Source organism: Phyllobates terribilis, unplaced genomic scaffold (genome assembly GCF_046119375.1).
Source record: "Phyllobates terribilis strain yellow unplaced genomic scaffold, ASM4611937v1 Scaffold_2__4_contigs__length_985480577, whole genome shotgun sequence".
In the NCBI taxonomy this organism is placed as follows: Eukaryota; Metazoa; Chordata; class Amphibia; order Anura; family Dendrobatidae; genus Phyllobates; species Phyllobates terribilis.
Window position 1 is genome coordinate 638,481,933 of NW_027362762.1, and position 24,218 is coordinate 638,506,150.

At 44.1% G+C, this 24,218-nt stretch overlaps 1 protein-coding gene across 3 annotated transcripts in view; it reads right to left on the reverse strand.

The window, feature by feature from the left end:
- The window catches only part of KIF21B (kinesin family member 21B), a 456,179-nt gene that overhangs the window by 66,222 nt on the left and 365,739 nt on the right, over positions 1-24,218 (reverse strand). For all 3 annotated transcript variants that reach the window (XM_073666619.1, XM_073666617.1, XM_073666618.1), the window contains one exon: positions 13,048-13,165. In XM_073666619.1, the coding sequence (XP_073522720.1) occupies positions 13,048-13,165 (118 nt within the window). The remainder of the gene's footprint in view (positions 1-13,047; positions 13,166-24,218) is intronic.

A 24,218-nucleotide genomic window follows, 5' to 3' on the forward strand; every position in this document is an offset into this window, starting at 1 on the left:
GGCAGTCCTCATGTGAGCCAGTTTCTTTGTAGCGCTTGATGGTTTTTGCAACTGCACTTGGGCACACTTTCAAAGTTTGCCCAATTTTTCGCACTGACTGACCTTCATTTCTTAAAGTAATGATGGCCACTCGTTTTTCTTTACTTAGCTGCTTTTTTCTTGCCATAATACAAATTCTGACAGTCTATTCAGTAGGACTATCAGCTGTGTATCCACCAGACTTCTGCACAACACAACTGATGGTCCCAACCCCATTTATAAGGCAAGAAATCCCACTTATTAAACCTGACAGGGCACACCTGTGAAGTGAAAACCATTTCCGGTGACTACCTCTTGAAGCTCATCAAGAGAATGCCAAGAGTGCGCAAAGCAGTCATCAAAGCAAAAGGTGGCTACTTTGAAGAACCTAGAATATAAGACATATTTTCAGTTGCTTCACACTTTTTTGTTAAGTATATAATTCCACATGTGTTAATTCATAGTTTTGATGCCTTCAGTGTGAATTTACAATTTTGAAAGTCATGAAAATACAGAAAAATCTTTAAATGAGAAGGTGTGTCCAAACTTTTGGTCTGTACTGTACATCAAAGAAACCATGATTTGTAAGGATGGGGTCACAAAACCTGTGAGGGATGAAGACAAGTGTGTGTCCCATCTGGGGTGCCAAATGTAGAATCTGCAGAGTTTTGGGATGCCAGTTAATATTAATTAACAAGAGCTACTGGATCTTTTTTTTTTTTTTTTTTTGTTCTATACCTTACTTATACTTATACTCCTGTATATCTATCACAAATTGTATAACTGCTGAAGTATAAAAGTATAAAATGCATCTGGATAGGTGTGAATGAGAGTGACTGTTGTGAGTGCGGCAGATTCTATGCCTTGTTACCTTGGATTGATGTTGCCCTGATTCAGTTACATGTGGAGTAAATGGAAGATAATCCTGGAGCAGAGTGCTATTTTGACATGACCTGGTCATAAGTTTGTGTATCATTCAGACACAAAGGGGCATATGTTGAAAGCCAACATGGAAAGACGGATTTTGGTAAGACCTTACCTGTAAAATCCTTTTCAGCGAAGGAAGGAAGGGAGACACAGATCCATTACTAGTGGGTAGGCAGAGCCCCACAGGATAGTTCACCTCAGATTAGAAAAAGTGACGACCGGCCCCTCCAGCTTAGGCTCCTCCTACTCCCATGTCCTTCAGTCCGTACACAAGCTAAGGAAGAGCAGACAACACCAGCGGAACAACACAACCCCTTCCGAAAATTCAGAAATGCGAGAGAACAGGTTATGCATATAACAGAAAAAACACACAGTCCCAGGCACTTGCTCACTGGACCTGACAACTGCGATGAGCTGGCAAATGCTGGAACAGAGCCCTAGTGCGCCGACCCCCGCCCAGATGACCACCATCAGAGAGGAGTCGCGCAGCATCTGGAAAGGCAATAATACACTTCTGCCATGGGAGGGTGCTGTGTCTCCCTTCCTTCCTTCGCTGAAAAGGATTTTACAGGTAAGGTCTTACCAAAATCCATCTTTCAGCAGCAGAAGGGAAGGAAGGGAGACACAGATCCATTACTAGTGGGACGTCCCAAAGCAGTCCAGAACTCAAGGGTGGGAAACAGTGGCAGAATCGCCAACACCCCAACAACTTAGGCAAGCGCGCAACAAGCGCCAAAACTAGATAAAGAGATAACCTAAACCACCGCCGCCTGCAGGACCCTGCGTCCCAAGGCCACATCGGCGGAAGCACTCACGTCCACTTTATACATTTTAGTAAAAGTGTGAACGGAGCGCCAGGTAGCTGCCCGGCAGAGCTGCGCTGCCGAGGCCCCCTGACGAAGAGCCCATGATGAACCAACAGCTCTCGTGGAATGAGCTCGAACCTTAACCGGACAAGGCTCGCCCTTGAGCCGGTACGCCTCCAGGATAGCAGAACGTATCCACCGAGCTATAGTATCCTTGGAAGCCCGCTGACCACGCCGACGACCAGCAGGAATCACAAAAAGAGAGTCCGACTTCCGAAACCCTTGCGTGATAGCAAGATAGAACTTCAATGCCCGCACCAAATCCAACGAGTGCAAGGCCCGCTCCTTTGGATTCTTCGGATTCGGACAGAGAGAGGGCAACACGATGTCCTGATTGACGTGGAAACGCGACACCACGTTAGGCAGAAAATCGCCACGGGTACGAAGCACCACGCGATCCGAGAGGAACTCCAGAAAAGGGGGCGAGCAAGACAGTGCCGCCAACTCAGAAACCCTTCTCAAAGAGGTGACTGCCACCAAGAAGGCCACCTTCCAAGAAAGCAAGTAGAGCGTAGCTGAATCCATTGGCTCAAACGGCCCATGCTGAAGAGCCTCCAAGACTAGATTGAGCCACCAAGGAGCCACAAACGCCCTCCGAGGCGGAAACTGACGTGCAACTCCGCGAAAAAACGAACGCACATCCCTGCGCGAGGCAATAGCCTTCCGAAAAAGCACGGATAGTGCAGATACTTGACCCCGCAAGGTACCAACCACCAGACCCTTAGCCAAACCACATTGCAGAAAAGCCAAGAAGTTGGGAATGGAAAAAACCCTCGGGTTCCTTGACGATTCAGAACACCATGAATAGAAGGCCTCCCAAGTTCTGTGATAAATCCTAGTCGTAGCTGGACCTCTGGCCGCCCGGAGGGTGGCAATGACCTCGGCCGAAAACCCACGACGGGTCAAGATCTCGGTCTCAAGTGCCACGCCGTCAAACGAAGCGACTTCAGGTCCGGATGGTGAATGGGCCCTTGGGTTAACAGGTCCGGGAGAAGAGGCAGTGGAAACGGAGGCGCCGCCAGAAGAGATACCAGCGTTGAATACCACACCCTCTGCGGCCAATCCGGCGCCATCAAAATCGCCGGAATTCGTTCGAGTTTGATCCGCCGGATCACCAGAGCAAGTAAGGATACCGGCGGGAACACGTAGATCAGCTCGAACTGGTCCCACGGGGCCACTAGAGCATCTACCGCCACAGCCTCCGGGTCCCTGTACCTGGACATGAACGTCGGAATCCTGGCGTTCAGCCTGGATGCCATCAAGTCCACCTGGGGAGTCCCCTAACGGGAGCACAGCAGTGTAAAAACTTCTGGATGAAGACTCCATTCTCTGGGATCCACCTGCTTGCGACTGAGGAAGTCCGCCGTGATATTCAGCACTCCTGGGATGTGAATCGCGGAGATGGCTGGAACCCTGGACTCGGCCCATACCAGGATCCGAGAGACCTCCATCATGAGTCTGGAACTCCTCGTCCCGCCCTGATGATTGATATACGCTGTCACATTGTCCGTCTGAATCCGGACCGGCAGGCCGCTCAAGGGGACCGTCCAATGTCGGAGGCAGAGAAATATCGCTCTCAACTCCAGGATGTTGATCGGCAGAGACGACTCCTCTGATGACCAGACCCCCTGAACCCAGAGATCGTTCCAAACCCCCCCCAGCCAGTCAGGCTGGCATCGGTGGTAATGACCGACCACCGTGGGAGGAGGAAGGATTTCCCCAGGGATAAAGCCTTCGGACATAACTACCATCCAAGAGACTCTCGCACCCTGCGGGAGATACCGACACAGCGATCTAGCGAAGCCGGCGATCGGTACCAACGGGTCAGAATAAGATTTTGGAGACCCCGGGAATGAAATTGTGCAAACGGTACCGCTTCCATTGCTGCCACCATCAGACCCAGAAGGCGCATACACTTCCGAAAGGACATCGCCATCGCCGACCTCATATCCTGGACATGGTGACGAAGGTTCGCTTGTTTGTCCGGAGGCAGGGATACCACTGCTCATACCGTGTCGAAATGCATCCCCAAGAACAGGATTGACTGCGACGGCTCCAATGACGACTTCTTCCAATTGACCAGCCACCCGAAGTCCTCCAGGTGCTGAAGGGAGAGATCGCGAGCTGTCACCGCTTCCTCCGCTGTGGGTGACACAATTAACAGGTCGTCCAGGTATGGCAGAATCGTAACTCCTTGCCTTCGAAGGAGCGCCATGAGCGGCGCCAGAATTTTTGTAAAAACCCTGGGCGCCGAGGCCAACCCGAATGGTAGGGCCACAAACTGGTAATGGGCCTGACCTATGGCGAAACGCAGGAAGCGCTGGTGAGCCCTGCCGATAGGGACATGCAAATAGGCGTCGCGGATGTCGATTGACACCAAGAAATCGTACTGCGACAGGGCCGCCACGACAGAGCGAAGAAACTCCATACGGAATTTCCGGGTCCGGACATGAACATTCAAATCTTTGAGGTCCAGAATGGGGTGAAACTTGTCCTCCTTTTTGGGAACCACAAAAAGGTTGGAGTAAAACCCCCTTCCCCGGTCCTCCGGCGGAACCGGAACCACCACACCCTGCTGCAGAAGAGAGTCGACCTCCCGCAGCAGTGCAGCAGCCAGCTTGGGCTCGGACGGGATGCATGACTGACGAAATCTGTCTGGGGGTCGAGAATGAAACTCTATGAAATAGCCTGCCGACATAACCCGCGTCACCCAGGCGTCCGATACGTTGAATGCCAAAATCGACCCGAATTGAAGCAGACGACCTCCCACCCGAGAGCCCTCGAGAGGGTTCCTGGCGTCAGTCCGCCTTAGCGGGCTTTTTGTCAACCTCTCGTTTGTCCTGACGGAAATGTTGTTTCCAGGGTGTACGGGATTTCTGGGTGGTCTTCTTTCCGGAAGATGAGGGACAACCCGATCTCCAAGAGGGCTGACCGAACCGTCCCCTGGGCCGAAAGGACCGACGACCACTACCGGCACTTGACTTGCCAGACGTAGAAGCCGCTGCTTTCCGCTGCGGCAAAGCCGAATCCTTGGCCTTGGCCTTAGCAATCAGCTCCGTGAGGTCCGAACCAAAAAGCTGACCGCCCTTGTACACCAGACTCAGCAAACCTTGTTTGGATACCGCGTCTCCAGTTCACTGTTTAATCCACAGTGCTCTCCTGACTGTGACGGCCGAGGATTGAGCCCTGGACAGAACCGAAGTAGTATCCTGCACTGCGTCCCTGCCATATCGGGCCGCCTCTTCCAACAGCTGGAAAAGCCTTTCCACCTGAGACAGCGGAGTCCCATCTTGCCACGCTGTCCGCAGCTGATCCAATCGGTTGGGACTTAGCTGATACCCAATGACCCAGGAGGTCAGTCAGACTGTCAATGGAGCGTGTGAGCGCTTCCACTTTAACATCACTGAGGCCCCCGACCAGTGTCGAACGTGACGCCGTCGAAGACCCCGGTGTATCAGATACGCGTGACCGATCCTGAAGCGGACCAGGAGAGAGGTCTGCGCCCCCTGGTCCCTGATCCGACATGACCCCACACAGTTGCGAGCGTCGCGGATAAGGCGGTAATAACCCATTACAATGGGTAAAGTAACCGAGGATGTGTGATTCCGCTACCACAGCCTGTTCCTTCACAAAAGCACTGAAGGGTTAAAGCTCCTCCATAGAGGGAGAGAGCTACCCCAGCTGCCTGCAGAGCAAAAGTTAACCTAACAGACTAGGGAGATGCAGGAGGCGCTGCACGTGGTAATGGACGCCGGACGAAGGACCCGGAAGAAGAAGAAGAAGGGGCCGGACAGCTCCAGCGCGCGCTTTCCAGGCGCTTCCTGCCTGAGGATTAGATGACAGGCAGCAGAGAAGCACGAAGCCACGCCCCCCCGCCGTCGCACACCAACGGAGCCCGCGCTCCCCCGTCCCTGCTCCCCTGCTAGCAGAGAGATCTTCAAACGCCGAATGCAGCGGTGATATCCCCTGTAACGGACAAAACAGCAGTCACCACTTGTACAGTAACAGCGGCTGCCGCAGCAGCCGCTGAAGCACTCAGAACTTGATGAGCACTTACCCAGCTGAGCGCCACAGGGACCCCCAGGGATGTGTGGCGCCGTGGCCCTTTGCTCCCCCCCACGGCGGAGCGCGCAGGGACCCCACAGAAGGGGTGTGCGTCTCCGCCAGGGAGCGCCCTGTATCCCCCGGGGCCGGCAGGCTTCTGCGGGGACCTCCTTAGGGGGTACGCAGATCCGCCAGGGGAGGGTCAGGGGTCCCAGCAGCGCCGAGACCCCCTGAGACCTCTAGACCACGGGGGGTCCAGGTCTCCGGAAATGTAAAATAAAAAATTCTTCTGAGGAGCTGCAAAGGCAGCGACTATCCTCTGCGACCTCAAATTTTAAACTGAAGGACATGGGAGTAGGAGGAGCCTAAGCTGGAGGGGCCGGTCGTCACTTTTTCTAATCTGAGGTGAACTATCCTGTGGGGCTGAGCCTACCCACTAGTAATGGATCTGTGTCTCCCTTCCTTCCCTTCTGCTGCTGAAAATGTATATATCAAAAGTACACTGAGCTCACAATTGAATCCATAAATTCTGGTTAACACCAAAGACCTACATCTAAGAGACCATGAGCTGTAAGGATGAGGTCATAAAACCTGTGAGGGATGAAGACAAGTGTGTGTCCTGTAGTGTGGTGCCTTTTGTTCTGTTGATAGAGTAAAGAGACCACCTACATGCGAGATGGACATCTTGTCTGGCCTCTTGGAAGGTACATAATCCATTGTGATGTTTGGATCACAAACCATTGTTCTTGATGGACATCTTGACTGCAGCCTAAGGCTATGTGCCCACGATGCAGAAATGAAGCAGAAAATTTCTGCAGCGTTTCTGCATCTCCCTTGCCAGAAAAAACGCATGCGTTTTTCCTGCAGAATACATGAGTATTCACATGCGTATTCACATGCGTTTATGCATGCGTTTACGCATGAGGACTACAAGCACTTTCCAGGCGATAGCATCACTTGGAAAGTGCTTGACAACTAGGTCACACTATATAAATCCATGCAAACCGTAAAAAATAAAGCTATACTTACCGATCCCCCGCCGCGTGTGCTGCCGCGTGTGTTGTCGCGCTCCTTCTGGGTTGCCGGCATATCGCGAGACAGCCTGCGGTCACATGACCGCGACGTCATCTCAGGTCCTGGAAGGAGAAGCGCTGCAGGGGCCGTCGGACAGGTGAATATAAACTTTATTTATTATTTTATTCTTTTTTTCACAGGTACAATGGTACCCAGGTCTGGATGAGAGTCTCCTCTCCTCCAGAACTGGGTACCATCCTCACATAGAGACGCATGATATCCGCGTGTACAAATGTACAGACACGGATATTATGCGTCTCAATGCAAGTCAATGGCGGCAATTCCGCTGTGCTTTCACAAAATTAATGAACATGCTGCGGATTTATGAGCGCTGCAGAAACGCTGCGCAAAAATCCGCAGCATGAGCATTGACATTGCGGAATGCCATTGGGGACCATGGGGTGCGGATTACCATGCGTTTTTGATGCGCTTCCGCTGTGGAATTTCCGCAGCGGAAACGCATGAAAAACGCATCGTGGGCACGCAGCCTAAATGGAATTTGAACCTGTCATCATGCCTTTTTAACACAATGACCTTTTGGCTATATACAAGGACGCCATCTGCAGGAAGATGAAGACCACTACCATCACGTTTGACCCTTGAGACTCTATCTCATCCATTCTGGACCTAAGAACGCCACCTATAGACAATACTCCCGAGTGGATCTTTTCATAGATTTCAAAACAATTTTACTCCCAAAATCAGATCACACCCAACTGTGTCCCCAATCTCCCTACTCAACAGTGGTTATAGGTTTCTTACAAAATGTTTAGCCTTTTTTACATGCTCACTGGGACACTGAGAATTCAGAATTTTTTTATATCACAGTCTCATTGACATAAGCACCAGAATTGTGATGAATGGTCATAACACTCCAAATCTGCACAAGCCAGGGATGTCCATTATCACCCATATAATTTAACTAATCCATGAACCATTTTTGTACCATGTGCAACCTCTTCTCAATAGCTAGAATCCACAAATACACCTACCAAATACCACGTTAACAGCATTTGCATGTAATGTATTATTGTCAAAAACCCATGGGTTTCATTACCCTCTTTGCTACAGACACTGGTACACTTTAAGGCTAGTGCCATACATTAGACAATAGGGGCCTCATTGATGAGATGACAGGACCTTCCACAATGTGGGAGGACCTATCTTTAAAAATGGCGGAGTTTGCTAATCTCTTATAACTCTAGCAACCTCTTCCGGTCTACAATACGTCAAATAGATTGGAAAAATGAGTCAACTTTCTCTACTATTCGTTTATATGGAAGAGGGCACCTACGAATACTATACACATTTTGCAACAAGCTAAATTAAATGTGGGACTCAACTTTTCCAACATTTGGAAGTTTAATATAGCAGCACTAATGAGCGTAGACACTAACACCTTTCCAATTTATTTTTGTTCTTAATATTCGTAGCACATTCAATGAACTGGAATCAGTTTATAAAAATAAAAAAAAACATTTAAAATAAACTTTTACACTTTCTTACAATAGGCTCCTAGTGTGACAGATGCCACCACTGTGTGCATCTGAAGCATTTGTTTAACATATATTTCTAAGTGTAAAAGATATGGGGTTAGTCTGCAGGTTAATAGCATTATTACGCTGGCCAGAGCCGGCACGTAGCCTAAAGCTGCAGGGAGAAAAAGAACTTTATTCCCCAGCAGCGTTCCCGTTTCAGTCACGGGGACGTCAGCGGCGCAAAATCAGTCACCGCTCTGAAATTCAGAGAAGCGGCTGTAACCATGCCCCCAATTGGCACTGGCTCTGCATTAGGGCCGACTATCAGTCAGGGCTGGGGGCACGGTTACAGCCGCTGCACTGTATTCTCAGAGTCATGACTGAATTTGCGCCAGCGCCGCCCTTGTGACTGAAACGGGAATGCTGCTGGGGAGAATAAAGTTCATTTTCTACACGCAGCATTAGGCTATGTTCACACATGTTGGGTTTTTCAGCGTTTTTTGCTGCAGATTTTTATGCAAATTTTCAGCTGCGTTTTGTAGTACCAGCAAAGTCTATGAGAAACCAGAATTCTCTGTTCACACATCTTGTTATTTTTTTCCTGCATATTTTGTGCCTTGGTTGGGTTTTTTGAAAATAAGCATATCACTTCTTTCAGCGTTTTTCCAGAGTTTTTTCAGCATTTTTTCACCCATAGGAAGTAATGGGTGGTGAAAAAAACACTGAAAATACACATCAAAAACGCAGAAGAGTTTAGTGTTTTTTCAGCGTTTTTGATGGAAAAATAGAATGGGGTTCTTTTTTTTCACAGAACTTTATGTACATGCATAAATAGAGACAGAAGGACACTGTAAAAAAACGCTGAAAAAACCCACAAAAAATGCGGCAAAACATGCGTTTTGACGCAGCTGATTTCCTGCCAGAGATAAGTTTTGCTGCAGATTTGTGAAGTAAAAAAACCCCAACATGTGTGAACATTGCCTTAGGCTAAGTGCTCCACTCCCACTAGTTAATTTTAAAGCAAATCATGAGTTTTAAGTTAAAAAAGTCACCATTTTTGTATTTTTAGAGGTCTTTGCAGTATCTGGATTATCAACGGAGTTATGACAATGAGAAAAGGTTTTTGTTTTCCAGCAAAAAAAACAACCACATACCGGCATGTGGGAATCAGTGGTACAGTTCACGCTTATCCCTGGTGCCAGGCTGCTGGAGGAGACCCTCATCATTGTTCCCTGCTCATGCTGAGATCAGCGCAAGCAGGGGACAATGTTGAGAGTAGTATTCAGCCCCCGCTGTCTACATCAAGTGTAAAAAGAATTAAATTTAAAAAAAGCACTTATACTCACCTTAACACCTAATCTACTGAAGCCCTTGTTCCCTGTAAAAAAAAAAAAAATAAACAACAATATCGCTCACCTGTCCGAAGTGGCAAGATTCCATAATGTCCCACGCCGCAATCCATCACTGCGATATTTGGTTTACACCCTGATTAGGTGTAAGGTGAGTATTTTCATTGTTTATTTTTTTCCGCATTTTACAGGGGACACAGACTTCAGAGGATTAGGCGTTAGGCTGCGCGCCCACTATGCGTTTTTTAAGCATTTCCGCAGTGTAATTTCCACTGCGGAAACGCTTAAAAAACGCTTGGTAATAGGTCTGCAATGGTTCCCAATGATAATCAGCATGTGCTGTGCACATGCTTTGGAAATTTCCGCTGCGGAATATCATTGCGAAAAAATCCGCAGCACATCCATTAATTTTGCGAAATCGCGGCGTTTTAGCCACCATTGACTTGCATTGGACAGCATAACATACGCATGACTACACGTACACATGCGGATATTATGCGATTCAATGCGTGGATGGTATCCGGGTCTGGAGAAGAGGAGACTCTGATGCACCCCCTGGGCCGTGGGGTACTCGGTGACGGGCTGCTCGTGGCTAGGGGAGATGTCACAGTGGCGGTGACCCGGTCCGTGACCCAGGGCGGTCATTCAAAAGGGGTTTATTTATAGGGGATTTTTAGTTTATATATAAAGTTTGTGACGCCACCTGTAGTATGCGGCAAAAGGGAGCCGCCGCTGCGGAGCGGATCCTCTGGAGCTGAAGTTAGTGCAGCAAAGCTGGTGTGGCTCTCCACAGGTAGAGCTTAGCTCCAGGTCAGTGTAGATGTTATAGGTGGTGCTGGGCGTTGTAGTGCAGGGGTGATGGCGCAGATAATAATCACAGAGACAGTGGGGTGCAGTCTTCCGAGTTTACTCACAGTTGTTAAGTTCCTCAGGTTGCACTGTCCAGCTTACAGCCTCCCACGTCGCGCTGCGTTCACCAGGCGGGGGTTCAGCAATCTCCCAGGTGTTTCAAAAGTGCCTGACAGGACCCCGTTCTATGTGCCTTCCTCACTCGTCTTCCTGCGCTGGCTCTCGCCCTCCTGCCCTGCGCCTCACAATCAGTGTCCCAATCCGGTAGCCTCGGGTCTTGTCGGACGACCTGCAGTCCCCTGGACCCTCTGTGGCCACCTTTTCGGCGATCTAATTGTGGTTGTGGCCACTGCACCCTGCAAGTACAGCAGCCTCCGGTTTTTAGCTGAGCCTTGTAGTTCTCCACTAGTTTAGGGGCCGGTCCCCTCTGTGGCTCGATCCCTCCACACCAGGTAGATTTGGGCGTACTTGTGGCCTCCAGCACTGCCTGTACCCCTAGGATCCCTTCCTCCTCTTGGAGCCTTTCTTCCTTCTCCTTTCCTCTCTTCTTTCCTTCTCCTCCTGGGCCTCTCTGCTAGGCCCGCTCTGGGGCAGAGCTCGTGCAGAGCCCCTGCTCCCCTCAGACTGATCTCTCTGACTCCTCTGTACTCCCAAGATGGTTCCCCTTTTATACAACTTCCTTTCCTGTGCTCCCCTGATCTACATCCTCCACCCACACCCACTACATGGTTCCCCCTCACTCGGTTCCCCTCCACTCCAGCCAGGGACCAGGGACTGTGCTCTCCCTTAGGAGCAATCTCGCCCTGCCCTACTGAAGTGGACGTGTTGGATGCAGGTGTTAGGGTCCCGGGCAGCACTCTATCCTTACCTGAGAGTGGGATACCACACCTCTGGGTGAGATGCAGTACCTCTGTGGCAACTGAACCCTCAGGGGCGCCACAACTCTCCTCCAGACCCGGGTACCATAGTACCTGTAGTTAAAAAAGAATTAAAATAAAAAATAAACATATATTCACCTTCTGATGGCCCCCTGTCTGCTCCCGGCGGCGCTGCTGGTTCTTCGGCTGCTTGCGGTGGTAAAAGGACCCTCCATGGCGTCATTTAGTCATGTGACAGGTCACGCGACTGCTGACGTCGGCGGTCGCGTGACCTGTCACATGACTAAATGACGTCATGGAAGGTCCTTTTACACCACCGCGAGCCGCCGAAGACACCGGACGCATTGGAGAAGGGGGGCCATCGGAAGGTGAGTATAATGTTTTCTTTTTCTTTTTCACCATTTTTTTTTTTTTTTTTACTATTGATGCTGCATTTGCAGCATCGTAACTTGGTCACACTATATAAATCCATGCCGGTTGCATGGATTTATATAGTGTTAACAAGTTGTCAAGCACTTTTCCAAGTGATGCTAAAATCGCTTGGAAAAGCGTTTGACAACCATCATGCGAAATCACATGTTCAAAATGCTTCACAAACTCTTCTACCTGGCAGAAAAAACGCATTTAAAATCCGCATGCCTTTTTTATGCCAGGGAGATGCAGAAACGCTCAGGAAAAATCCGGAGCATTTCTGCTTCGTGGGCACATAGCCTTAGGTGAGTATAAATTAGTTTTTTATTTTTAAATAAATGTGTTAAACAGTGTGGACTTTTATTTCAAATAAATGATTTTATTCAGGCTCTGTGTTTATTTACAAACTTTTACTATGGGGTTAGTAATGGGGCGTCTTATGGACGCCTCTCCATTTCTAACTACTGGGCTTAATGTCAGCTGCAAATACAAGGCTAACATGATCCCCATCCCTATTACCCCACTTGTCACTGCACCAGGGCAAGTGGGATGATCCAAGGCTAAGCGTCAGATTTGGTGCATCTTATTGATGTGCCATTTCTGGGGCCACTAAGGTCTGATGTTATTAGCCTCAGGGGGGGCCAGGATCCATGGCCCCCTCCCTGGTTATTAACAGCAGCCTGAAGCTGTCTGTTTAGCCTTTGCTGGTTGTCTTTGTGTGGAGTATGTCTAGTGTAAGGTCTGTGTGAAGTTTCTTTACAGTTTGTGTGTAGTATTGGTATGAGTTATGTAAATGGTGAGCAGAAGGGTCTGGTCTGTGTCTTAATTTTTGGGGGGTCTGATCTGGGGGCCAAATTTATTAATAGGTCTTTTCTAATGCTGGAACTCATTTAAATATCTCATTATGATTCTGAATACTTTAAGGAGATGATTTTATTAAGGGATTTGGTCTGGGCTATCAATTAAATTAGTAGAGTCTGGGGTCTGAATTAATATAGTGGTCTAGTCTAAAGTCAGAATTATTTTTGGAGCCAGATCTGATGTCATTTTATAACTGCAATATTGACTCAAAAGCGAAGAATTGACTTCACATAATTTACACAGAGCAATATTAATTTTGTCGAATAAGAAACCATAAGAAAAAAATAATTACCTTCACATAATGATCTTTGGATCCTGTGATAACTAAATCCTGTTTATTGGCTGTGCTACTGATTGTCAAGCACATAACTGGTGCCATGTGTCCAGATAGTTTCCCTACGAATTGCAACCTACAAAAGTGTGAGAAGAAAATACAAAGATTTAAGTTGATTCTTCTGCTTTTCTATAGCCGTATGGCCTATTTAGATAGACCGATTGCTCTTAAGAACCGTCGTTCAAGATTATCGATTTGTCTAAACAGACTGGCAAACACCCGATGAACAAGCAATATGTTTGTTCACCGGATGCGATTATTTTTTAAGCAAAATGATTTTTAACCCCTTAGTGACAGAGACAATTTTGACCAAGCCTCATTTTTCAAATATGACACATGTAACTTAATATGGTAATAAATCTGTAACACTTCAACATATTCCGGTAATTCTGAGAAAGATTTATTGACACATTGTAATTGTATAATAATGGTAAATTTAGGTGAATACGTTTTTCTTTGTCAAAATATCTGGAATTTAACAAAAAAATTAGCAAGTTCCAAATTTGAATGCTTATACCTTTAAAGCAGGTAGTCATTCCACACAAACTAGTTAACAACCAATATTTCTCATACTTTGGGTCAGCATCATTTATCAAGCTAACTTTTATTTTGTTAGAGTGTTAAAAGTGTTAAAATTAAGCAGAAATTTTTCATTTTTTCAAGGAAATTTACAAATCCTATTTTTTTTTATGTACCTTTTCAGTTGTGAAGTAATTTAGAGTGGTCTATATATTTCAAAACCCCCTTAAATGAGACCATTTTAAAAACGGCTATTTTCAAAATATTCAAAACTAAGCTGTCAGGAAATGTGTTAATTCTTCAGGTGTTTCACGGAAATTAATGCAAAGTGGAATGAAAAAATGTAAACTTATATTTTTTGCAGTAAGATATTGTTTGGACACACCAGGGCTCAGAAGGGAATTAGCACTATTTGATATTTGGAATGCAAATTTGGCTGAAATAGATTGTGGACGCCATGTCACATTCCCAGAGCCCCTGAAGTGCCAAAACAGCAGAACCTCCACACACACACTTTTTGATACAACACTCCTCAAGAAATTCATCTAGGATTGTAATGAGCATTTTGAGCGCACAAGTTCTTCCTAGAACTTTATAATAGTGGTGCTTGAAAATGAAAAATTATATTCTTCCAGTAAAATTTGTTTTAGCCCAAACCTGTAATTTTCACTAGGGGTAATAAAATAAAATTTACTCCAAAATTTCACCTGATTTGAGAATACTGTTTGCACACATGCTGGGACTCGGAAGGGAAGGAGCGCCATTTGGGTTTTGATTCGCAGATTTTGTTTGAATTGATTGTTGGCACCATTAGCAGAGTTCGCTGATGTGCTAGAACAGCAAAAAAACAAACAAAGAAAACCAACAAGTGACTCCATTTTGGAAACTGCACTGCTCAATTAATTCACCTAGGGGTGTAGAGATCATTTTGAACTCTCAGGAGCTTCACAGAAATTTAGAACGCGGAAATAAAAAAAATTACAATTACGACTAAAATAATATTAGCTGCAAATTTTTCATTTTCACGATAGGTAATAGGTAAAAATGCACCCCACTATTTGATACGCAATTTCTATGGTGATACCCCATATATAATTGGAAACTACTGTTTGGCCAATGCAGGGTTTAGAAGAAATTAGCGCTATTTGAGTTTTTCAGCGAAGGTTTTGCTGGAATTGTTTGTATGTGCCATTCTCAGAACCCGTAACATTAGAAAATTCCCAAAAGTGAACCCACGTTGGAAATTACATTCTTCAATTGATGCATCTACGGTACACTGACTATTTTGACCAAACAGTTGTTATAACTCTCCAGTATCCACTCTATACTTTTTTTATAGAAAATTGCAAATATGCCATTTTAGTGTCCTATACATTGTGTACAGGTGTTTCTGGAGGCAATCCCCCTCTAAATTGTTAAGTGGGTTTCTCACAATAGAAATTCCATACATGTGGGTGCTAATGCAGTTTAGGCACACTGATGTGCTCAAAAGGCGGATGGCATTTGAATTTGGGAGCATATATTCCATAGAATTTTATTTGGGGGAGGAACCAAGTCACCTTTCCAAAGACTTTGAGCTATGTGTGATCTGGAACCCCTCATAGTTATGTAGACATCTTGCAGGATCAGTTAAAGATTGTATTGATAATATTTTGATCTAAATAATACATTTGATCATTTAACAAAACCATTCACTATAAGGAGGCAGATGGAAACACTTTGGACTCCATCTGGCCTCTGTTCTGGCGTCTGCATCTTTTTAGGCATGAAAAAACTGTGAACGACTGCACTTTTGTGCACTGCAAACACATCACGGAACAGAGTCCAGACAGAGTTCAAAGTGTCTAAATCTGCCTTATTACAGTGAATGGTTCCATCAGGGTTTAGCCTGAATCTAATTTTTTGGCGACTGAGATAAAAACCCCAAGGTAAGTGCTCAGCATAAAGCACAGAGTAAATGTGAACCGAGCCTTAGGCTATGTGCCCACGATGCAGAAATCAGATTTTTTTCCCAAGAGTTTCTGCATCTCCCTGGCAGAAAAAACGCATGCGGATTTTACATGCGTTTTTCTGCCAGGGACAAGCGTATGTCCCGCGTTTTTGACATGCGATTTGGCATGCGGGTTGTCAAGCGCTTTTCCAAGTGATTTTAGCTCCATTTGGAAAAGTGCTTGACAACTTGGTCACACTATATAAATCCATATAGTGTGACCAAGTTAATAGTTAAAAAGAATGGTAAAAAATAAAAAATAAACATTATATTCACCTTCTGATGGCCCCCGGTCTCCTTCTCCGGTGCATCCGGTATGTTGGGCGGCTCGCGGTGGTCTAAAAGGACCTTCCATGAAGTCATTTAGTCATGTGACAGGTCACGCGACCGCCGACGTCATGGAAGGTCCTTTTAGACCATCGCGAGCCGCCGGGGAGCCAGGTTGCATCGCTAAGGAGACCGGGGCCATCAGAAGGTGAGTATCATGTTTATTTTTTTTATTTTAAATTCTTTTTTTATTACAGGTACTATGGCACCGGCGTCTGGAGGAGAGCCGCTGCGGAAACGCTTAAAAAACGCATCGTGGGCACACAGCCTTATACTGATTTTCAGTAGGCAGAATAAACAAATAAACAGCAGTTGAAGAATTATTCTGAGACATAGCTTTGTAGTTTTTTTTTCCAACAGGAAGTATGAGAGCTTGTTTTTTTTTTGCAGCATTACTTGAAGTTTTTATTGATGCGATTTAGGGCTACATAACATTTTTTGATCGCATATTCAGATTTTTCAGATGCTGAGTAAGAAAAAACTGAAAAAGGACAGAAATAAAAAACAATGTCACAGAAAAAAGCAGCTGTGCTTACCAATAGAAGCTCACAATATTAATGCACTGCAGAACGCAGTGTAGGACCCCATGATAAAAGGCAGAGATAGCACACATGCAGTATACTGATAAAATGACAACTCACACATCTACCATTCATGGGGGAAGTAGTATTCTAGTATTCTAAATACAGAAGGATAGGGCTTGTATAGGATACCAGTCACACAGATAAATGTAGGCCACTATACTGGCTTACTGGCTAATAGTGACGACCATACTATCAGATCAGCCGGGCTGCCCAGCATTATATACAGTGCCTACAAGTAGTATTCAACCCCCTGCAGATTTAGCTGGTTGACACATGCGGAATTAACTTGGCATTGTGACATTTGTACTGTAGATCAGCCTGGAAGTGGGAAATGCACTGTAGCAAATTTTGTTTTTGTTTTTTTTTGTTTTTGTTTTTTTTAAACGTTAAAAGTTAATTCAGAGTGTCATTTATTATTCAACCCCTCAAACCACAAGAATTCTGTTTTGTCCCCCTAAAGTATTAAGAAGTAGTTCAGGCACCAAGAATAATGAGCTTCACATGTGTGGATTAAAGATCTCTTTTGCCAGCCTTTTCTGACTATTTAAGACCCTCCCCAAGCTTGTGAACAGCACTCAGACATGGTCAACATGGGAAAGACAAAGGAGCATTCCAAGGCCATCAGAGACAAGATCGTGGGGGGTCACAAGGCTGGCAAGGGGTACAAAACCCTTTCCAAGGAGTTGGGCCTACCTGTCTCCACTGTTGGGAGCATCATCCGTAAGTGGAAGGCTTATGGAACTACTGTTAGCCTTCCACGGCCTGGACAGCCTTTGAAAGTGTCCTCCCGTGCAGAGGCCAGGCTTGTCCGAAGAGTCAAGGCTAACCCAAGGACAACAAGGAAGGAGCTCCCGGAAGATCTCATGGCAGTGGGGACATTGGTTTCAGTCAATACCATAAGTAACATACTCCACCGCAATGGTCTCTGTTCTAGACGAGCCCGTAAGGTACCTTTACTATCAAAGCGTCATGTCAAGGCTCGTCTACAGTTTGCTCATGATCACTTGGAGGACTCTGAGACCGACTGGTTCAAGGTTCTATGGTCTGATGAGACCAAGATCGAGATCTTTGGTGCCAATCACACACGTGACGTTTGGAGACTGGATGGCACTGCATACGACCCCAAGAATACCATCCCTACAGTCAAGCATGGTGGTGGCAGCATCATGCTGTGGGGCTGTTTCTCAGCCAAGGGGCCTGGCCATCTGGTCCGCATCCATGGGAAGATGGATAGCACGGCCTACCTGGAGATTTTGGCCAAGAACCTCCGCTCCTCCATCAAGGATCTTAAGATGGGTCATAATTTCATCTTCCAACAAGACAACGACCCAAAGCACACAGCCAAGAAAACCAAGGCCTGGTTCAAGAGGGAAAAAGTCAAGGTGTTGGAGTGGCCTAGTCAGTCTCCTGACCTTAACCCAATTGAAAACTTGTGGAAGGAGCTCAAGAATAAAGTCCACATGAGACACCCAAAGAACCTAGATAACTTGGAGAAGATCTGCATGGAGGAGTGGGCCAAGATAACTCCACAGACCTGTGCCGGCCTGATCAGGTCTTATAAAAGACGATTATTAGCTGTAATTGCAAACAAGGGTTATTCCACAAAATATTAAACATAGGGGTTGTATAATAATTGACCCACACTTTTATGGTTAAAATTTAATAAAATTCAACTGAGCAACATAACTTTTTGGTTTGTAAGATTTATGCTTCTGTTCATAAAACCTACTCTCGTTTGCAGTTTGAAGGCTCTAACTTATTTGCATCTTATCAAACCAGCTAAATCTGCAGGGGGTTGAATACTACTTGTAGGCACTGTAACTGCACCCCACAGGGAACTACTACACATGCCTGTGTGACTGTCAACCGATACAAGCATTATCCGTGTGCATTTAGAATACTAATAAACAAAGCAGCACACTGTAACGCTAGGTATGCAAACATGAAATATATGAAATTTGAATAGCATTATTGCTCTAGAAAATAGAAATAAATGAGAAATCTTAGTGCATAAATCGGCCAATTCATGTGTACCGGTAGCCACGTTAAGGCGTTTCTTATCATACCGGGAACCTGCCTGGGTGAACTCCTCTCTAAGAGACAAAAGTCTGCTTGTGTGTGGGAAAGCATGATCCTGCTGCAATTATAACCGCCTGTGGCATAGAGGTGGAGTGACCAGTCAAAGCCTAGACATATAAACAGAAAAGACTGACCGGCACTTCCAAAACAAAAAATAGGTGTGTACAGGGGCTTACTAGGAGCAGCTACCTTCATATATAATTATAATAATATATATTTTTCTGTTTTAGTTAGAATACTAGGCAGCCCACTCTCCATAAATCATAGATGTGTGGAAGGCTGCTTTATCAGTAATTTGCACCAGTGCTATCTATGGGAGCCTGCTGCACCCTGCAATACATTAGTATTGTGACTTGTTAACAAATCAAGGCAACAAGTATTGAGACAGAAACTCATTGCGAAGGAAGGAAAGAAGAATCCAAAAATATTATTTACAGTGCATTGAAAAAGTATCCATAACCCTTTCATTTTTACAGATTTTTTTTTACGTTACATCCAAAAACTTAAATGTATTTTATTGGGATTTTATGTGACATGCATTTGTATGCAGCCCCTTGTAGTCTGATACCCCAAAATAAAATTGTGAGTGATCAATTGCCTCCAGATGTCACATAATTAGTAAATTGCGTTCAACTGTGTGGATCTGTCTAATTTATTCTCAGTATAACTACAGCTGTTCTGTGAAGACCTCAGAGGTTTGTTTGAGAACATTAGGGATCAAACGACACCATGAAAGTCAAGGAGCACACCAGACAGGTCAGGGATAAAGTTGTGAAGACGAGTAAAGCAAGGTTAAGTTATAAAACAATAGCCCAATCTCTGAACATCTCATGGAGCACTGTTCAAGCCATCATCCATGTTTCCCTTTTATTTTTTTCTGTGGTGCTCTATTGGATATTTCACAAAATGTGACACCCACAACTTGTCTGATTGATGCTTCATTGATCCAACATTCTATCCCTTATGGAAATTGGTCACTTTACAATATGTCTTAAATAAGCATTGTAACCTTCAGTGTGCATTTGAATACTTTATTGACCAAATCCTATACTGAAATGGTAGTGGATATTGATATATGCTAGATTAGATATTCTTTATTGAACAAAGCATTATGTATTACTAATTTAGGAAGATTTTGTTTACTACTTGTGACATGATAATAGGATGATTTATCCATATTATACAGAAGTATATATAATTAATTTTTTTCTTTTTTTCTTTATTTCTTATACTATGTTTGTATTTTATGTCAGAAAGTTTGAGAAAGACCCGTAATGTAGGGTTGAAACGTCACATTGTATGGATTGCCTTATAAATAAAATTTCATCTGTTTGAAATCTAAGCGTGCCGAGTACTTTACACCATTGTTTGTACGGAGTGGAACTCTTACTCGAACACCACACCCTGAGAGTGCCATATATTCATTTCCAAGAATTGCAATGTACTGATAAGAATCGGATGCAATAAGGATGATTCGTATGGAATACAAATGCACAAAGCATGGGCAACAAACAAAGAGAATTGGAACTACTAACGCAGGAAAAGGAATATGATGTCATTGGAATCACTGAAACTTGGTGGGACGATACACATGATTGGAATACAAGGCTAAAAGGATACAACTTATTTGCAAGAAGCAGACTTGATAAACGAGGAGTAGGTGTTGCATTGTATGTTAGAAAAGCGTATATCTGCAGAGAGATTGAAGCAGAGACTGGGAGTTCTGTGGAAACTGTTTTGGTAAGAATACAAGGAGAGAACAACGGAAAGGACACCATTGTAGGCATTTACTACAGGCCACCTGGGCAAGCTGAAGATATGGATGAACTCTTTATGTATCAAATGACCAAGTTCTCCAAAAAATATGACGTAGTGGTCATGGGAGATTTCAACTATCCAGACATTTGTTGGGAATCTCTCTCAAGTAAAACTAACAGGTCAAGCAAATTCTTATCCTCTCTTGCTGACAACTTTATCTTCCAAAAGGTAAGGGAGAAAACAAGGGGATCTGCTACTTTGGATCTAATCCTTATAAACAGGGATGAAATGGTTGAGGAGGTAAAAGTGGCTGGGACCCTAGGAGGCAGCGATCATGCTATTATAGAATTTTGGATAACTAGAGGAGGAAGACATGTGAAGACTCAAACTTCAAGGTTAGATTTCAGAAAGGCTGATTTTAAGCGACTCAGAAAGAGAATAGGAGGGATCCAATGGCTGGATGTCCTTAAGGACAAAAATGTCCAGGAAGGATGGGAAATTTTTAAAAATGAGATTCTCAAAGCACAATCGTTAACAATCCCGAAAAGTAGGAAGAATTAGAAGCATTTAAGGAAACCAGGATGGATGAACACAGAACTTAAACACATGCTAAAAAGAAAGAAAGAAATGTTTATCAAATGGAAAGAGGGAGGCATATCTAAAGAAGATTATAATGCAGTTTGCAGAAACTGCAGGGCATGTATCAGGTTAGCTAAAGCTGACAATGAATTAAGGCTTGAAAGAGATGTCAAAAGCAATAAAAAAGGATTTTGGGGGTATGTCAAAAGTAAAAGAAAAGTCAAAGATGCTATAGGATTTTTACAGGATGAAAATGGTGAAATGGTAAGAAAGGATGTTGAGAAGGCCAAACTTTTTAATTCCTATTTTGCATCTGTTTTCTCTCAGAAAGAAAATGTAACATCAACTGAACTTCACTGTCCTATTAAAGGAATAGAAGAATCCAGGTTATCTGTAAACAGAAAGACTGTGAGGGAATATTTAGCTAACATAAATGAGTTCAATTCTCCAGGTCCAGATGAATTACACCCCAGAGTACTGAAGGAGATCATAGAAGAAATTTTAGAACCACTCTCCATAATCTTTGAAAATTCTTGGAGAACAGGAGAAGTCCCAGAAGACTGGAGAAGAGCAAATGTTGTTCCTATCTTCAAAAAGGGGAAGAAGGTGGACCCAGGGAACTATAGGCCAGTGAGTCTGACTTCTATACCAGGAAAGATCTTTGAACAAATTATTAAACAACATGTATGTAAGTACCTGGATAAGAATGAAGTGATTAACCAGAGTCAGCATGGGTTTGTAACTAACAAGTCATGTCAGACTAACTTAATTTCCTTCTATGACAGAATCACTGACTGTGTGGATCAGGGAAATGCTGTAGATATAGTATATCTTGACTTTAGCAAAGCATTTGACAAAGTATCTCACACCATCCTTATTGAAAAAATTACCAAGTATGGAATGGACAAGGCAACTGTTAGGTGGATTCATAACTGGCTTAGTGATCGGACTCAAAGAGAGGTCGTAAATGGCTTCACATCCAGTTGGATGAATGTCTCAAGTGGGGTAACACAGGGCTCTGTCCTGGGACCTGCATTGTTCAACATCTTTATCAATGATTTAGATGAAGGAATTGAGGGTAAACTGATTAAATTTTCTGATGACACAAAGCTAGGAGGGATAGCTAACACTAGAAAAGAGAGAGGATTCAAAAAGACCTAAATAAACTGGAGCAGTGGGCAGTAACTAACAGAATGTTTTTTAACAGGGAAAAATGCAAAGTATTACATCTGGGCAATAAAAATGAAAAAAGCATATACAAAATGGGAGGAATAGATCTAAGCAACAGTACATGAGAAAAAGACTTAGGTATACTAATAGATCATAGACTAAACATAAGTCAACAGCGTGATGCAGCAGCAAAAAATGCAAATACAATTCTGGGATGTATTAACAGAAGCATACAGTCTAGATCACGTGAAGTCATTATCGGACTTTACTCCTCATCTGGAATACTGCGTCCAGTTTTGGGCACCACATTTTAAAAAAGACATCGACAAACTGGAGAAAGTTCAGAGAAGAGCGACCAGAATGGTAACCGGTCTGCAAACCATGTCCTATAAGGAACGGTTACAGGATTCGGGAATGTTTAGCTTGCAAAAAAGAAGACTGAGAGGAGACTTAATAGCTGTCTACAAATATCTCAAGGGCTGTTACATTGAAGAAGGATCATCTTTATTCTCATTTGCACAAGGAAAGTCTAGAAGCAATGGGATGAAACTGAATGGGAGGAGACACAGATTAGATATTAGAAAAAACTTTTTGACAGAGTGATCAATGAGTGGAACAGGCTGCCACGAGAGGTGGTGAGTTCCCCTTCAATGGACGTCATCAAACAGAGGCTGGACAGATATCTGTCTGAAATGATTTAGTGAATCCTGCTTTGAGCAGGGGTTTGGACCAGATGACCCAGGAGGTCCCACTCCCCTCCAACTCTACCATTCTATGATTCTATAAATCCATTTTTTTGCACACTAATACACTTTAATAGGCAAATCTCATCCAAAATAAGGTAAAGAATAGTGCGTGCTGCAATTTTTTTTTACATGGACACTTAGCATGTGTGAAAAATTGTCGTCTGAACAGCCCTATTGAATTACATTGGTTAGCGTGACGCCGGATTACTATTCGATTATAACACAGAAAACAGGCGTCCGTATAATACGGTCGCCTGAACAAGCCCTTAAAACGTAAATTTTACCACATAGTTTACTTTCATTGCAGCATTTTGCATTGGTATTTGTGGACCAAAACTAGGAGTAGGAGTTGGTTTATATTAAGTTGTATTCATGGTTTTGACTAACAAATATTAATGCAAAATACTGGCCAAATGTGCATGCATGAAAATGGCTTAATACTGAAATTAACCTCTTTGTGATCCGCCTTTAAAGGTGGTCATTTGAAGATGTTATTCTTCCATGCTGTTTTGTAAACGGCACTGAGGAATAAGTGTAAAGTGCGCCAGATGGGTGGCTAACACCTTGTGGCATTGGTCCTGATTGGTTTTAAATGCCACTGTCAATTGCGATAGAAGAATCTAGATGGTTAAAAGAGGGAGAAGGTTCCCTCTTTATCCTTATCGCACCTACACAAAAACAATAAAATATGTAGAAATATAAAAAAAAAAAAAAAAAACACAACACAAAAAATACAACAAAAAATCATGCAAAACTGCTTTGCCACTAAAAACACAGCTTTTGTGAAAAAACAAAAATAAAAAGTACACACAATTGGTATTACTACATCCTGAACAACCTGGACTACAAATCTACCAAATTATTTATTCTGTACAGTGAACATACCAAAAAAGTAGCTTTGTCATCATACCGACACATAAAAATAGAATAAAAAGTCATATGTAAAAAATGGTACCAATGAAAACATCAACTCGTTCTACAAGAACACTTTCAAAGTTTTCCCAATTTTTCGGACTGACTGACCTTCATTTCTTAAAGTAATGATGGCCACTCGTTTTTCTTTACTTAGCTTCTTTTTTCTTGCCATAATACAAATTCTAACAGTCTATTCAGTAGGACTATCAGCTGTGTATCCACCTGACTTCTGCACAACACGACTGATGGTCCCAACCCCATTTATAAGGCAAGAAATCCCACTTATTAAACCTGACAGGGCACACCTGTGAAGTGAAAACCATTTCCGGTGACTACCTCTTGAAGCTCATCAAGAGAATGCCAAGAGTGTGCAAAGCAGTCATCAAAGCAAAAGGTGGCTACTTTGAAGAACCTAGAATATAAGACATATTTTCAGTGGTTTCACACTTTTTTGTTAAGTAT